Source organism: Leuciscus leuciscus (genome assembly GCF_965113295.1).
Source record: "Leuciscus leuciscus genome assembly, chromosome: 12".
NCBI classification, from domain to species: domain Eukaryota; kingdom Metazoa; phylum Chordata; class Actinopteri; order Cypriniformes; family Leuciscidae; genus Leuciscus; species Leuciscus leuciscus.
Window position 1 is genome coordinate 40,465,697 of NC_138736.1, and position 15,620 is coordinate 40,481,316.

General features: G+C 43.8%; 2 protein-coding genes across 14 annotated transcripts in view; both read right to left on the reverse strand.

Annotated features, from left to right (window-relative positions):
* LOC309511318 (NACHT, LRR and PYD domains-containing protein 3-like) overlaps positions 1-15,620 on the reverse strand; it is a 249,257-nt gene that overhangs the window by 8,653 nt on the left and 224,984 nt on the right. For 11 of the 13 annotated variants that reach the window (XM_082186427.1, XM_082186430.1, XM_082186429.1 and 8 more), the window contains 3 exons: positions 2,409-2,582; positions 1,038-1,211; positions 144-317 (listed from right to left, as the gene is read on the reverse strand). In XM_082186427.1, the coding sequence (XP_082042553.1) occupies positions 144-317; positions 1,038-1,211; positions 2,409-2,582 (522 nt within the window). The remainder of the gene's footprint in view (positions 1-143; positions 318-1,037; positions 1,212-2,408; positions 2,583-15,620) is intronic. The other 2 variants (XM_082186432.1, XM_082186424.1) reach the window with 2 other exon arrangements.
* LOC309511342 (protein NLRC3-like) lies at positions 2,593-5,001 on the reverse strand. The gene is made up of 2 exons (XM_082186529.1): positions 4,743-5,001; positions 2,593-4,652 (listed from the first exon to the last, which is right to left on the reverse strand). The coding sequence occupies exons 1-2, from the start codon at positions 4,871-4,873 to the stop codon at positions 2,855-2,857; spliced, it is 1,929 nt and encodes a 642-aa protein (XP_082042655.1). The 5' UTR covers positions 4,874-5,001; the 3' UTR covers positions 2,593-2,854.

A 15,620-nucleotide genomic window follows, 5' to 3' on the forward strand; every position in this document is an offset into this window, starting at 1 on the left:
TCAGACACATTGGAAAGAATCTAATGAAAATAAAAGCAACATTCCGATGAGTAATATCACAGTATTTTTTTTTTTTTTTGTATGGCAATCATTATTTACCATTAAAATAGAGGACTATGTTGGGAAATTGTATACAAACTTACCACAGTTTCTCCAGTTTACAGTGAGGATCCTGCAGTAGATCAGAAAGCTGCTTGACTCCAGAATCTCCTACTTTATTCTCAGACAGACTCAGTTCTCTCAGGTGTGAGGGGTTTGATCTCAGAGCTGAAGTCAGAGCAGCACAACCTTCATCTGTAACACCACAATCCCTCAACCTGTAGAGAACAATGACACTCTTCAGTCTCTCAGTTCAGGATCTACAGCTCAGATAAGCAGGAACTTCACAATCAGAGACGTAATTCACGGCACCATTAACAGGTCCAGTCTAAGGTTCAGACCCGCTTCTACAAACTGCTTAAGCGGGTTAGTTTCCATTTGATAAAAATTGCAAGAATATTCAATAACACTTTATTTAACAGTGTCCTTGTTACATATGTTACATAAACTTACCAGAGTAATAACAGTAAATTATGCATAATTACATGCAACTAACCCTCAACCAAATCCTACCCTAACCCTATATTGAGTACATGTAGTTGCTTAATATTACTCAGTACTTAAATATATAATTACACTGTATCAATGACACCTTAAAATAAAGTGTAACCGAATATAATTTTTTTATGCTAGTACCCAAAAATGATCAACATATCTTTATATGAACACGGCTGTCACATCTTCACATCATCCATTCATGTTTAATCTATCATTAATATTGTAAAATTATGTCAGACACATTGGAAAGAATCTAATGAAAATAAAATCAATATTCCCATTAGTAAATTCATAGTAGATTTATTATTATTATTATTATTTATTTTGTATGGCAATCACTATTTACCATTAAAATAGAGGACTATGTTGGGACATTTTATACAATCTTATTTAACCACAGGAGAGAAACAGACAATGTTGAGACTTTTATAAAATCTTACCTGAGTATATCCAGTTTACAGTGAGGATCCTGCAGTAGATCAGAGAGCAGCTTAACTCCAGAATCTCCTACTTTATTCCATGACAGATTCAGATCTCTCAGGTTTGAGGGGTTTGATCTCAGAGCTGAAGTCAGAGCAGCACAACCTTCATCTGTAACACCACAATCCCTCAACCTGTAGAGAACAATGACACTCTTCAGTCTCTCAGATCAGGAAACACTGATATAAATGATAAGATATATATGAATTTCTCCTTTCTCCTCAACAGATTTGTATATGAAAGCAGTTGTCACCTCTTCACATAATCCAATCATGCTTATAACCATTGTTGTGGAAAATATGCAATTGTCCTGTTACAAGTATGCCTTTTTTGTAAACTAGTTAACCTGTAAATAATACAACTATATTTAATTGAAACTAAGAAGCTCGTCTGCCAAAAGTCTTTGATTTCTAAAAAACTGAACTGAAGAGACCATGAAGAAGTCTTCTGACCTATAGATTGTGAGTATTGAAGGATTACAAATTTAAGAATCTATTTCAGATATGCTTCCTTACATAAACATCACGGTGAAGAATACTGATTTTAGCATTTGAGGTTTTAATTTAGATTCCAATATAAACTGAGAAAGTTTAGCAGCTGTTGTGATGATTATATCAAGAGATCCTGCCAGTCCTGTTCTCTAAATAAGTCAATTGCTGAGACTCTCACCCTCACCCTTTGTCTTTATGCATTTCCTGACCATTAAGCTCAATGTACAGCTGTGCTTTTGTCTCTATCATAATGTTAATGTATGGGCGATCTAGTCAGGCTGATTGGATCACTGTTATGCTGATGAGATCAGAGCTGCGGAAATTCTGGTAACGAGCTGACGCCTATATTGTATTTGCATACTTTGTAAAGGGAAGGTCTCCAGCCCCAAAAGTCCCTCCTCCTAAAATGCCTATAAGATACCATGAAAAGTTACTTTAGATTAGATTGTTGGACGAACTGCAGCAGCGCTCAATAAAATAATAACTTCTGTTTGAATGCGATCCCAACATCTCCTGGTCTCTGCTTTAAGAAGGAAAAGAAATTTCCAACAGTATGAAAATTCAGATGTTTATGATTTAGGACAGATTTGACTTACTTTCCCTAACCTGAGAATAATCAAAATAAGTTTAAAGGTGTCTAGAAATACGCACCATAAAACAATATCAAAAACTATCAAAAGTAAAATGACCTCAGAAACTTTGGAATGAATCTAATGAAGATTAAACATCCTTTTCAGTTACTTGATGGTAAACTTTTTTTGTATATTTTATTTTTGTATATCATTGATTATTCACCACAGGAGAGAAACAGACAATGTTGAGACTTTTATAAAATCTTACCTGAGTATCTCCAGTTTACAGTGAGGATCCTGCAGTAGACCAGAAAGCTGCTTGACTCCAGAATCTCCGACTTTATTCTCAGACAGATCCAGTTCTCTCAGGTGTGAGGGGTTTGATCTCAGAGCTGAAGTCAGAGCAGCACAACCTTCATCTGTAACACCACAATCCCACAACCTGTAGAGAACAATGACACTCTTCAGTCTCTCAGTTCAGGAAACACTGATATAAATGATAAGATATATATTAATTTCTCCATTCTTCTCAACAGATTTGTATATGAAAGCAGTTGTCACCTCTTCACATTGTTCATGTACTGTTATTGTAAAGGGTTACTTAAGATATATATGAGTTTCTCCTATTACAGTATTGCTTTGGTTAGAAAACACAATGCTAAAATCATAAATATGATCCTGTTTTATCAGTGTAATGATTGTTGTCAGAGTGACTTACTGAACTGATCTGGATTCTTTAACCACAGGCTGCAGCTTCTGAAGTACTTCACCTGCTGTATTTTGGGCTCCAATAAACTGATCTAGATCAAAAACATCCATATTCTGCTCTGATGTCAGCAACACATAAACCAGAGCTGACCACTGTGAGGAGGAGAGTTTGGTTCCTCCTATTTTTCCAGATTTCAGATAATCTTGGATCTCCTGCATCAGAGAATCCTCACCCAGTTCATTCAGACAGTGGAACAGATTGATGGATCTCTCTGGAGAGCGATTCTCCCTGATCTTCTGTTTGATGTACTGAACTGTTCTCTCTTTGTTGTAGGAGCAGCTTCCAGTCTGTGTCAGTAGTTCTCGTAAGAGAGTCTGATTGGACTCCAATGAGAGACCCAGAAGGAAACGGAGGAAAAGGTCCAGATGTCCATTCTTACTCTGTAAAGCCTCATCCACAGCTCTCTGATGCAGCTTAGATAATGAGTGATATTTCATCTGGTTTAAGATTTTAGAAAATAAACTTTGTTTGGTTTTGTCAAACATATTTCTGTTCTCATTTGTAAAGTGAATGTGTGCATATAGAGCTGCTAGATGTTCCTGGATGCTCAGATGAACAAAGCAGAAGACGTTCCCCTGATACAAGCCCAACTCCTCTCTGAAGATCTGAGTGCACAGTCCTGAGTACACTGATGCTTCTGTCACATCAATGCCACACTCTCTCAGGTCTTCCTCATAGAAGATCAGGTTGCCTTTCACAAGCTGCTGGAAAGCCAGTTTCCCAAGTTTGAGAATCATGTCTTCATCTTTCACTCTCTTCTCATAGTCCTTCTCATGTTTGATGTTGGTCTGAATGATCAGGAAGTGTGTGTACATCTGAGTGAGAGTCTTGGGAATCTCTCCTCTCTCTGCTTCACTCAACATCTCCTCTAGAACAGTGGCTGAGATCCAGCAGAACACTGGGATGTGGCACATGATGTGGAGGCTCCTCGAGGACTTCAGGTGTGTGATGATTGTATTGGCCAGACTCTGATCACTGATTCTCTTCCTGAAGTATTCCTCCTTCTGTGGCTCATTGAAGCCTCGTACCTCTGTCACTCGATGGACACACTCAGAGGGGACGAGATCCGCTGCTGCTGGTCTGGAGGTGATCCAGATGAGAGCAGAGGGAAGCAGATTCCCCTCAATGAGGTTCATCAGCAGCTCGTCCACTGAGGCTGATGCAGATATATCACACAGTTTCACTTCGCTCTGTCTGTTCAGAGACAGACGACACTCATCCAGACCATCAAAGATGAACAACACTTTATATTCATCACTGGATATTTCCATTTCTTTTGTTTCAGGCAAAAAGACATGAAGAAGATCTGAAAGACTGAGTGTTTTGTCCTTCATCAAGTTGATCTCTCTGAAAGGAAGTGGAAATATGAGCTGGACGTCCTGATTCTCTTTCCCTTCAGCCCAGTCCACAATGAACTTCTGCACAGAGACTGTTTTCCCAATGCCAGCGACTCCCTTTGTCAGCACAGTTCTGATGGGTTTGTCTTGTCCAGGTAAAGGTCTAAAGATGTCATTGCATTTGATCGGTGTGTCCTCTGTTTCTGCTCTCCTGGATAGTGTCTCAATCTGTCTCACCTCATGCTCATTATTGATCTCTCCACTTTCACTCTCTGTGATGTAGAGCTCTGTGTAGATCTCATTCAGGAGTGTTGGGTTTCCCTGCTTTGCTGTTCCTTCATACACACACTGAAACTTCTTCAGCAGATTTGATTTAAATGTGTTTTGGACCCGTTGAGAATCACAACTAAAATAATAAATAATTAGATTAAAACATAAATTGGAAAAAGTAAAAGTGAAAGTAAAATTTATTTATGTCTAGACAGAAATGTTGCACATCAGATTAGATGACATGTGTCTTCCCCTAAATGTTCCTCGAGTGTCCATAGACTGTTCATTAATTATGGACAAAGACGGACAGAACAGAGACAATATAACAGAGATGAGAAAACAGAGACAAGAATTCATATAGTACTCATATAGGGCCCGATAGAGCGATGCCAATGAGCGCCTCAACGCTCCTGTTAACACTTTAACATAACTCTATATTTTAGCACAAGTATATTTTGCAGCTGAATATTAGTATAAAAAAACAAAACAAAAAAAACTAATAAGATAGACGATGATCAGAAACATTTAAGTTGAGTGTTTAATCATTTAACTGAAGTGTTCGTCTGTTGTCATAAGATATCGTTCTGACACTGATAACAGCAGCAACGAATACTCAGCATGAGTTCAAAAACACCATATTCCAGCACCAGAATGAAATTAGCACAAACTAATGAAATTAATACTCTTGCTAATCAACTTGAGATGTTTCGTTTGTATTAGGTACAGGTACATCCGTGCTGCGAGATGTTTCAAAAAGTGGTGGGGACAATATCGACCCTGGCAAAGAGTGGTGGGCACATGTCCCACATGTCCAACTCGCAAATTACGCTTAATGTTTGTTGCATTATATGCCAAACTGTGACAGTTTAAAAATGTGACTCTGAAGAAACTGTCATGTGTATTTTTCCAAAGTTTGCATGTCTGTAACTCAAAAAGTTTTAAAGATATCCTTTTAGATTTCAGTTCTTAGCAAAATTTTATTTTGTTATCTTTTTTTATATTTTTCAGGGCCTATGTGGTTCAATTCAATAAATGTATCTTGTTTTCCTCTATTAAAATAAATGCATAGAACAAACCTGTCTGAGAGCGAAAAAATATTATTTTTCCAAAGTTTGCATGCATGTAACTCGAGAAGATCTATCTATCTATGAAATGTTGCACATCAGATCAGTCGATGTGTGTTTTCCCTCAAATCTCATTGGCTCCATCATAGATGCGTCACTCTTCATGGACACACAGCTGGACTCCGGTGAGATTGATCTGTCACCCTTAGGCCCAATCCCAATTCACCCCTTGCCCCTACCCCTTAGCCCTACCCCTCCGTTTTGCACGTTCCCGTGAAGGGGTAGGGTTGTCTCGATTATCTTTTGGTTGGAGGGGTAGGGGTAGGAGGAAGGGCCAGATAGCCCTTGAAACGAAGATTTTTCGGGGACCACACTTCAAACAAAGGGGTCTGAGAAAAGTACCTGCATACGTCTGTTATGACGGCTAGAGGCAACATGGCTGCCAATAATTTTTCCCTTAATGTTACATTCAATCTTGTGTTCATATTTACGGTCATGTTCTTCAAAGAAACGTTTGCAAAAAAAAATCGCTGAAGTTCGTTAACGATAGTCCCGCAACATATTTTCATGTCTGATAACTGGTGAATGTAATTGCGGCAGGGAATTGGCTTATTTTTTACCGTACGTCTGCTATGAACGCATTGTTTTCTTGTGGTTATATGTGAACACGATTTAAACGAACAGTGCTGGGGCTATGGGACGTAGCGTAGGAAGCGTTGTGACGTAGAACGAAGTATAGCTAAATCAAACGCTACGTCCCACGTCATACGCCGGCATCCATCTCCCGTGAACGCACGTCGACCGTTGCCGGAAGCCAGTTATTTTCATTTATAAAGTTTTAAATATGTATATTTTTACGACAAAACCACACGGATTACCCTCAGAAGGCCTTCGTTTATCCCCCTGGAGCCGGATGGATTACTTTTGTGAAGGATGCATGCACATTTTTGGGACTTGAAGGAGGTGGACCCCATAACTTGACATTATAACCACTGAAAGATCTAAGACATTTTCTAAAATAACTGAAAATGTGTTCGTCTGAAAAATGATTGACATATGCATCTCGAACGGCTTGAGGGTGAGTAAATAATGGGTTTAATATCATTTTTGGCCAAACTATCCCTTTAAACTGACTTTAATAGAACAGAGATAACAGAATAGAGGCAAGAATCAACTTGGCTGATTTGACATGAAAATAAATCCCACATGAGAAGGTTGTCTATTGTGTTGAAGAGTGATGAGACTGTCCAAGGATAATGTCATATATCATCTAGCTGTCTACTGTATCTGTGTGTCTTTGGACAGTGTTTAAAGACCCTGAGTGGCTCCAACTACTGCATATCCCGGCACCAGAATATGATAGAGACAACAGATCACTATACCAACCCTGGCAAACACACACAACACCCTGTTATGTGCAGAAAATGAGTCTTCTATAACATTAAGATCATATGAAGATTGAAGTACCTGAATCCTGGAGAAGAATCTCCATGTCTGAATGTGTGTGTGTTGTCCATGATTCATTCAGTCTTCATGGAGCTGCTCAAGTAAGAGATCAGAAACACTCATTCACACACACTCAAATACAATACATTTCATTTGACATTTTCTTCAGTGTGTTTATGGAGACAAAACAAATCAGATTTATGATTTATAATCATTAATTATTAGCAGTGGTGTGCCGTCAGAGCCAGCAGGGCCTTCTCTGCTGGCCCTGTCAAAATAAAAAAAATAAAAAATTTCTATAATTAAATTAATGTGTGTCTGAACATGTCTAAATTCAATTAATGTCTATCAGTACGTTACGATTATATTTCCAGAAAGAATATGGTTATTTTTTTGTGAGTCTGAGCTGGATTTTCCATATGTCATCTAAACGCAGCTCCGTGGACCAGCACTAGTTCCCTTTCAAGGGAACTCCCGTTGCGTCGAAAACTGACGCTATGGGAACGCTTTGCGTGATGACGTCTTGAAGCACATGTAAAATCAGTCCAATGGTGTGGCGGAACGTCAGAGGCGGGTGACGTCACGTACCAGGAAGCTATAAAAGCCGGCCCGAAACAGAAAACGAAAGCTTTCTGAGTCTTCAGTTGCGCTCTGTGTTGAATCTGTCCTTGTTATTTGGTGTTGTCTGTCTATATTATATATATATATATATATTCAGTATGGCGAGCAAGCAGCAGTTTAGAGTGTGTGTCCATCCCTGCCCGCGTTATTTAACGGGAGGTGATACTCACACTCTTTGTGTTGTTTGTTTGGGTGAGGAGCATGCCCAGTCAGCACTCGAGGGTGGTGACTGTGTGCATTGCGAGGCGCTTCCATTGCGTACGCTCCGATCCCGCTTGGCTCGGTTCAATCCCGATCACGTTCCCCAGGGCTTGGGTCCCGCCGCTGCCGAGGCACGGCGTCGATCTCAGACCTGGGGTTCACAAATGGATTTATCAGTGGATGTTGAGACGGGCTCTGCCTTATCTCAACATCCTTCTGATAGATCCAGTGCCTCTCATCAGGGTGTGGAAGCACGCGCTGCGGTTTCTTCCCCCCCGATGGAGGCACCAATACTGCAATTGTCCAGCTCTGAGGAGTTGGACGTTGTTAGTATTGAAGCTGAGTCTGAGGATTCGCCACCTCAGTCTCACGCTTTTGAGGAATTGCTCGATGTTGTCACGAGAGCAGTTCACAGATTATCTATTGAGTGGCCAGAGGATAGGCAGGACGTTCGTTCGAAAAGTAAGCTCGACGAACGCTTCCTGCCATCTCGTACACAGCCTCAGCGAAGAAGCCTTCCGTTTTTCCCCGATCTCCACACCGAGGTGTCGAAATCGTGGGGAAAACCGGTTTCATACAGAGTGTATGCACCACAAACATCCCACTATTCTTCCATTCACAAATATAAAGAATATGGTTATGGGGAGATGCCGAAGGTGGAGGAGACGCTTGCGAGCTATCTCTCTCCAGCAACGGCATCTTCCCTGAAAGCTCCTTCACTTCCCTCTAAGCCAGTAAAATTCACATCATCTCTGGTTCATAAATCGTATGCAGCCGCTGCAGCGTGTCTGCATACGATGTCTATTATGCAAGCCTATCAGGCAGAATTATTGGGGGATTTAGAGGAGGGCGGGGGAATTGGTCCTGACACAGTGGCTGAACTACGCAGAGCCACAGATCTGTCTCTCAGGGCCACCAAGGAGACCGCTAAATCAATCGGGCGGTCTATGGCAGCCCTGGTGGCCACTGAGAGGCATCTGTGGCTCAATTTGAGCGATATAATATAGAAAGAAAAGCACGTTCTCTTAGATGCTCCGGTTTCCACTGTTGGTTTATTTGGTGATGCAGTAAACAGTGCGGTAGCTAAATCTCAGGAAGCTGCTAAACAGGCAGCTGCATTACAAAAACTTCTCCCCCGCCGTTCTTTCATTGAGGCTGCTGAGCGGGAGCAGCCTCACTCCTCTAAAAAGAGCGCTGAACATCGTGCCACTCAAAAACAGAGTGTGTCCTCTCGTGCTCCCCCACAAAAATCTCGGGGACACGGAGGGCGCTCTCAAACCCAGCAGTCTTCGAGGGGTAAAACGGATCTGCGGACCGTTATTACCGCCAAGAAGGCTGCTGGGAAAAAGTCCTGATGTCTGAGGGCTCAGGACAAATGTGGGTAGTCCCCCCGAAGCAGAGCGGTTAACACCTCTTTTCACGGTGCCCGTCTCTCTTCTGTGCCCTCAGGGGACCGTTCTGCCAACCCTGCCACCTCTGGTGTTACAGGGCGCAGCGGTCTCCGGCGAGCACATATCTCAAGGTCCACCCGGAAACGTAGTGGCCTCGGGATGCCCGCCCCCTCTGAGGAGGGTGCTAGAGCAGTCTGTTTGGTCGTTCCCTGCCGGTGTGCCGTTACAGGGCGACGAACCGACTACTCAACAGCAGGAGAAAAATACGGTGCCGTCTCTCTTCGGTGCCCTCAGGGGACCGTTCTGCCAACCCTGCCGCCTCCGGTGTTACAGGGCGCAGCGGTCTCCGGCGAGCACATATCTCAAGGTCCACCCGGAAACGTAGTGGCCTCGGGATGCCCGCCCCCTCTGAGGAGGGTGCTGGAGCAGTCTGTTTGGTCGTTCCCTGCCGGTGCGCCGGTACAGGGCGACGAACCGACTACTCAACAGCAACAAAATCCAGAAACCAGTCTCGAGAGACTGGTACCTCTAGTAGAATCTTTGACAGCGTGGAAGCTACTGTCAAATGTTTCTCGTTGGGTCCTGCAGACCGTGGAAAAAGGGTATTAGATACAATTCTATTAACGCCCACCGCGGTTTATGGGGGTCCTGCCCACAGTGGTGGGCCCCGAGCAGGTTCTGGTTATGGAACAGGAAGTAAACACTCTGTTAGAGAAAGGGGCCATAGAATATGTACCCCCCTCCAACAGGGAAACCGGGTTTTACAGCCGGTACTTCATAGTTCCAAAAAAGGACGGGGGATTGCGTCCCATTTTAGATCTTCGAGTTCTGTACGAGTCAGCCATGCAGCTCAAGTTCAAAATGTTAACCTTGAGACAAATCGTGCCACAGATCAGGTCCGAGGACTGGTTTGTCACGATAGACCTCAAGGACGCATATTTCCATCCGTCCGTGTCATTGGAAGTTCCTGAGGTTTGCTTTCGGGGGCAAAGCATACCAATATCGAGTTCTTCCATTCGGCCTGGCTTTATCACCCCGCACTTTCACCAAATGCGTGGATGCAGCTCTGGCGCCTCTGCGCCTCCGGGGTATTCGCATCACGAACTACATCGACGATTGGTTGATTTTAGCTCAGTCGCATTAGATGGCGGTTCAACATCGAGATGTTGTTCTCGCCCATATGAAAGAGTTGGGGTTACGGCTGAACGCCAAGAAGAGTGTGCTTTCTCCATTTTAGAGGACCACTTTTTTAGGCGTGGTTTGGGATTCAGTGTCGATGCAGGCGCGCCTGTCATCGCCACGCTTCGATTCCATCCTGGCAGCTGTGAGAAGTGTAAAGCTAGGCCAGCTACTCACTGTCAAACAGTTCCAGAGACTGTTGGGTCTCATGGCAGCAGCTTCCAACGGGATACCTTTTGGACTGCTGCACATGAGGCCCCTGCAGTGGTGGCTCAGGACCAGAGGGTTTTTCCCAGAGGGGCAACCCATTTCGCACAATCAAGGTCACGCGGTGATGCCTACGTGCCTTGGTTATGTGGAAGAAACCTTGGTTCCTGTCCCAGGGCCCAGTGCTGGGAGCTCCTTGTCGTCGCAAACTGCTAACGACGGATGCTTCCCTCACGGGTTGGGGAGCGATCCTGAGGGTCGCTCATCTCAAGGTCTGTGGGAAGACCATCATCGTTCCTGGCATTCTATAGCCTAGAGATGTTAGCTGTCTTCCGGGCTCTGAGGAGCTTTATCACAGGTCTCAGGGGACACCATGTGTAGTACATACGGACAACACGTCGGTAGTCGCCTATATCAAGGGGGTTTGCGCTGGCATGCCATATCCTCTTGTGGTCCCAGGGGAAGTTGCTGTCACTCAAGGCAGCCTACATCCCCGGGGTCCAGAATATAGGAGCAGACACTCTGTCGAGACAGGGGCCGAGGCCCGGGGAATGGTGGCTCCACCCCCGAGGTGGTGGAGCTGATATGGAAATTATAAGTGGATCTGTTTGCGTCTCGAGAGTCGTCTCACTGTCCACTTTGGTTCTCCTTCACGCATCCAGCTCCTCTGGGACTGGATGCTATGGTACAGACGTGGCCGAGGCTACGTCTGTACGCCTTTCCCCCAGTTGCTCTGCTCCCGGGAGTTCTGGAAAGAGTTCGCAGGGACCGGGTTTGCCTGCTTTTTATAGCCCCGCGCTGGCCGGGCAGAGTATGGTTTCCCGATCTTGTGTCCCTCCTCGACGGGCATCCTCTGGAGCTACCCGTCAGGAGGGACCTTCTGTCCCAAGCAGGGGGCTCAATATTTCACCCCCGCCCAGAACTGTGGAACCTGTGGGCTTGGCCTCTGAGGGGGCCCAGCTCATAGAGTCAGGTCTCTCAACTGAGGTTGAGACCATTCTACAGTCCAAGCTCCCTCCACGAGGAAACTTTATGCCCTGAACTGAAGAGTATTCACCTCTTTGTGTAGTGACCGTCGGTTGGATCCAGTCAACTGCCCAATTGGTACAGTTCTGGAGTTCCTGCAGGACCGGTTCACTGCAGGTCTGACCCCGTCCACTTTAAAGGTTTATGTGGCGGCCGTAGGTGCTTACCACAGTCCTTTGGGTGGAATGTCTGTGGGGAAAGACCCTTTGGTATCTCGTTTCCCTCGTGGCACTTGGAGGTCCTCCTCCCTTTCGAAATCGGACCAGGAGGCAAATAATTTGCTTTGCCCTGTTCGGGCGTTAGACGCGTATGTCCACAGAGCTGCCCTGTGGCGTAAAAGTGACTTTTGCTCCCCTAACAAGGGAGGTCCAGTGTCTAAGCAAAGGATGAGCAAGTGGGTGGTTGAGACTATCTCACTGGCTTATGAGGCGGCTGGACAGCCTTCTCCTTTGGCTGTCCGGTCGCTCTCTACTAGGAGTATGGCAGCCTCTAAGGCCCTTATATCAGGAGTATCGTTACAGGACGTCTGTGATGCGGCAGGCTGGTCCTCACCGCACACCTTCGTCAGGTTCTACTCTCTGGATTTAGACTCTACTCCAGGGTCTCATGTTTTGTCTTCTTAGTGCTGCTCACATGATTACACACAGGACAGACATTTGTAGCTATGGAGGCGTTGGTATAGACGTTCCCATAGCGTCAGTTTTCGACGCAACGGGAGTTCCCTTGAAAGGGAACGCCTCGGTTACGACTGTAACCTCGGTTCCCTGAAGAGGGAACGAGCGTTGCGTCGCCTTGCCATATCTCCTTCATGCCTGTCAGCGCGACTTCAGACTTTACGAAGCTTTCGTTTTCTGTTTCGGGCCGGCTTTTATAGCTTCCTGGTACGTGACGTCACCCGCCTCTGACGTTCCGCCACACCATTGGACTGATTTTACATGTGCTTCAAGACGTCATCATGCAAAGCGTTCCCATAGCGTCAGTTTTCGACGCAACGCTCGTTCCCTCTTCAGGGAACCGAGGTTACAGTCGTAACCGAGGCGTTGTATAGCTAGCCTTCCGTTGAAGCTGCCATTTTCCATTTGATCATAACTTTGACTGACGTGTTTTATCAGCCAATCAAATTGTGAAGCGTATGACAGAACGCCAGTGGCGTACCGGACACCCCCGCAGCCCCCGCGGTGCGTGGGGGCCCAGCCTCTTTGGAGGGCCCCGCCCAGGCCCTTCTAAAAGGCGTTCACACACCACATAGGATAGAACGTGTTTTTGCTTTGAAAAACTCAAGACGCGGCAAATGAATTTGAGATGCATTTAGAATGCCGTGTCATGCTGGAGAACCGGCACGCAAAGCGTAAAGGTAGTGCAATGATTGAAAAAGTACGTGAAAAACTCTTAATAATGCAAAATAATTTTCTAAAACAGCAATCAGGGAAAATCAATTTTCTCTTACATTTGACTTGTCATTAACACTATAGCCTACAAACACAATGTGTTTGAAGAGCAAATTTTATGCTTAACTGGCTATGATATTAAAAGATCGAACTGCTGAAGAGCCCAGTATATGAACGCAGCGCATGAAGTTTTACATTAAGCATCTCACGACCTGTCACCAGACTTTGCCATGCAATTGTTATCGTTCAGAAATGCGCTGAAGCCCGAAATGGAGATTGAGCGTGGCTCCATTGCAGATCTTGCGCAGCTGTTGTTTATTAAACACCACTCTATTCTGCCCAGTGTCCCCGATGTTGCAACAGCTCTCAAGTTGTTCCTGACTTTACCTGTAACGGTTGCAACTGCTGAAAGATCGTTCTTGAAGTTGAAATTGATCAAGACATTCAGGGCCGCGGGAAGAGGTTTTAGGTTTTAGGGGGGGATAGGGGAATCACCACTTTTGAATAAGAAACAATATCAAGACTATAAAACTCCTCAAAAAACGCGCACACACTCAAACCTGACTGCACATCACATTTTTGACTTTATTGATTCTGCTTTTATTCCGGAGTCCCTTTTATTTTATTGCTCCGGAGTCGCATATCAGTCACAAAATGCGCCACGGGGAAGAAAAAAACATCTATAGCCTAAGTCGCACTGGACTAAGTCGCATTTTTTTAGAAATTTATTTCACAAAAAAAAAATAAAAAAATGTTACAGACAGTTCTCCGTTACGGACGTGAGCGCTCTAAAGCGGCACTAAAATAATGTTTTAAAACTTTCACAGAGACCTCAAACTGAAAGCACAAAGCCTGTCTTTAAATTTAATTTCGTTTTGTATTAATTGTATCTTAATTTTAATCGATGTTTCATCAACAAATTGTCTGGATTTAATAAGAAGTAGCCTAAATATAGGCTATTAGAAAATAAATAATCAGGATACGGAGGCGCTGGCGAACCTGGAGCTCGTCTCATAATGAAACTCAGCGTAGGCCTATAAGGTAGCCTATTGCCTCACAGACCTGAGACATATAGATAGCTTGAAATGTCTACTTTTAAGCAGAACAATTCAAAACGAAAGAAAACAGACTGCGCTGCTTATGTAATTCGTATGAAATGTGCATTTCTCTCTGGCGCTGCGAAGATCGCGAGTCGTCAACTTCATCTGTCTAGCCGACACTGACATAAAAAATAACTGTTTTATTAGTAAACAATTAAAATGTCTCCTGCTATATTTTACATATTTGCCTGTTCCTTACAAAACACTGACGATGGGGTTTTTGACTTTTTTTTTGAGCAGCTCCGGGCAAATTCTTTCGACACAAACACACACACACACACAATATTACGTAACACTCTGCGCTTATGTTTTAAAAAGATAATTTAACATATAAATAACCATTTTTAAATAGCCCTCTTAAAGTGTTTATTACAAATAAATGACAATGCTAAAAATGTATACATTTTAATGAACAAACATATGCGTTGCATTTACAATTCTGTGAAAACAGCACCCCCACTTCCCGCGGCCCTGAAGACATTCCTCCGGAGCACAATGTCACAAGAAAGACTGTCGAGTTTAGCTCTCTTGAGTAGGCTATTGAGAATGCCCGTGCTCGCAACATTGACATTAAAGATGCAGTGAAAGACTTTGCGCACCAAAACGCGCAGAGACCACAAAGGATTCGCTAGATGTTTTGTTTGCCAGTTGATCGTCAGAAGTTGGTATGTGAATTTCTTTAAATGTAAAGTAGTTCTTTAAATGTAGCATATATCGTAAAATGTAGAGTCATTCTTTTTTCTTTTACTGTTCATTTTTTTAATACAGAATAATTTATTTTCTACAATTACACATACTTGTGTAGGCCAGCTTAGACTTGTTCTGCACCTTTTATTGAGCCTATACTGTTAAATAAAATACGTAGACTGGGGCCATTGTGTGTTATTATTATTAATATTATTATTAGCCTATTGAATGATCCTCATGCTATTGCTAAAATAACAATCAAATTGAGGCAGCGGCACTTTTAATGCCTCCACGTTCAGACTAATTATTTATTCCAGCGGATATTTCTTACTAAAAAGCGATATCAAAACCAGTAGGCCTACGCATATTTGTAATGTTATTCAATAATAACATAAAATGCACCAATGCAATGCTAATTTTCACATTCATTACTGTTAAATCAGTTCTGTAAATGGGGAAGACGGACTCAATAGTATACTGCAGCAGATGCGCCATACAATTTTTATTCGTGGCATAGCATCACTGCTGGTGGGAGGGGCCCCGTCGCCTTCTTTGCGGGGGGGCCTTAGAGATGTGCGGTACGCCACTGCAGAACGCCCCAGAGGAGAGGGGGTTCAGCGAAAAATCGGCAGCTGGCAGCAGGAAGTAGCTGCCACTGGCAGCAGGAAGTAGCTGCCGTTGACAGCCGGAAGCCCTGCCATATTAGGAGGGACCTGCCATTTCGTGGCAGCCAATCAGTATCGTCCAACGTAGTAGCAACCAATCACATTTACCTGGAAGTCAAGCGAGAGCAG

Coding starts and splice junctions, on each gene's coding strand:
- LOC309511342 (XM_082186529.1), bottom strand. CDS start 4,873: ATGAATTCTTGTCTCTGTTTTCTCATCTCTGTTATATTGTCTCTGTTC. Junction 4,653..4,742: donor CACATGTCATCTAATCTGAT/GTGCAACATTTC, acceptor TTATTATTTTAG/TTGTGATTCTCAACGGGTCC.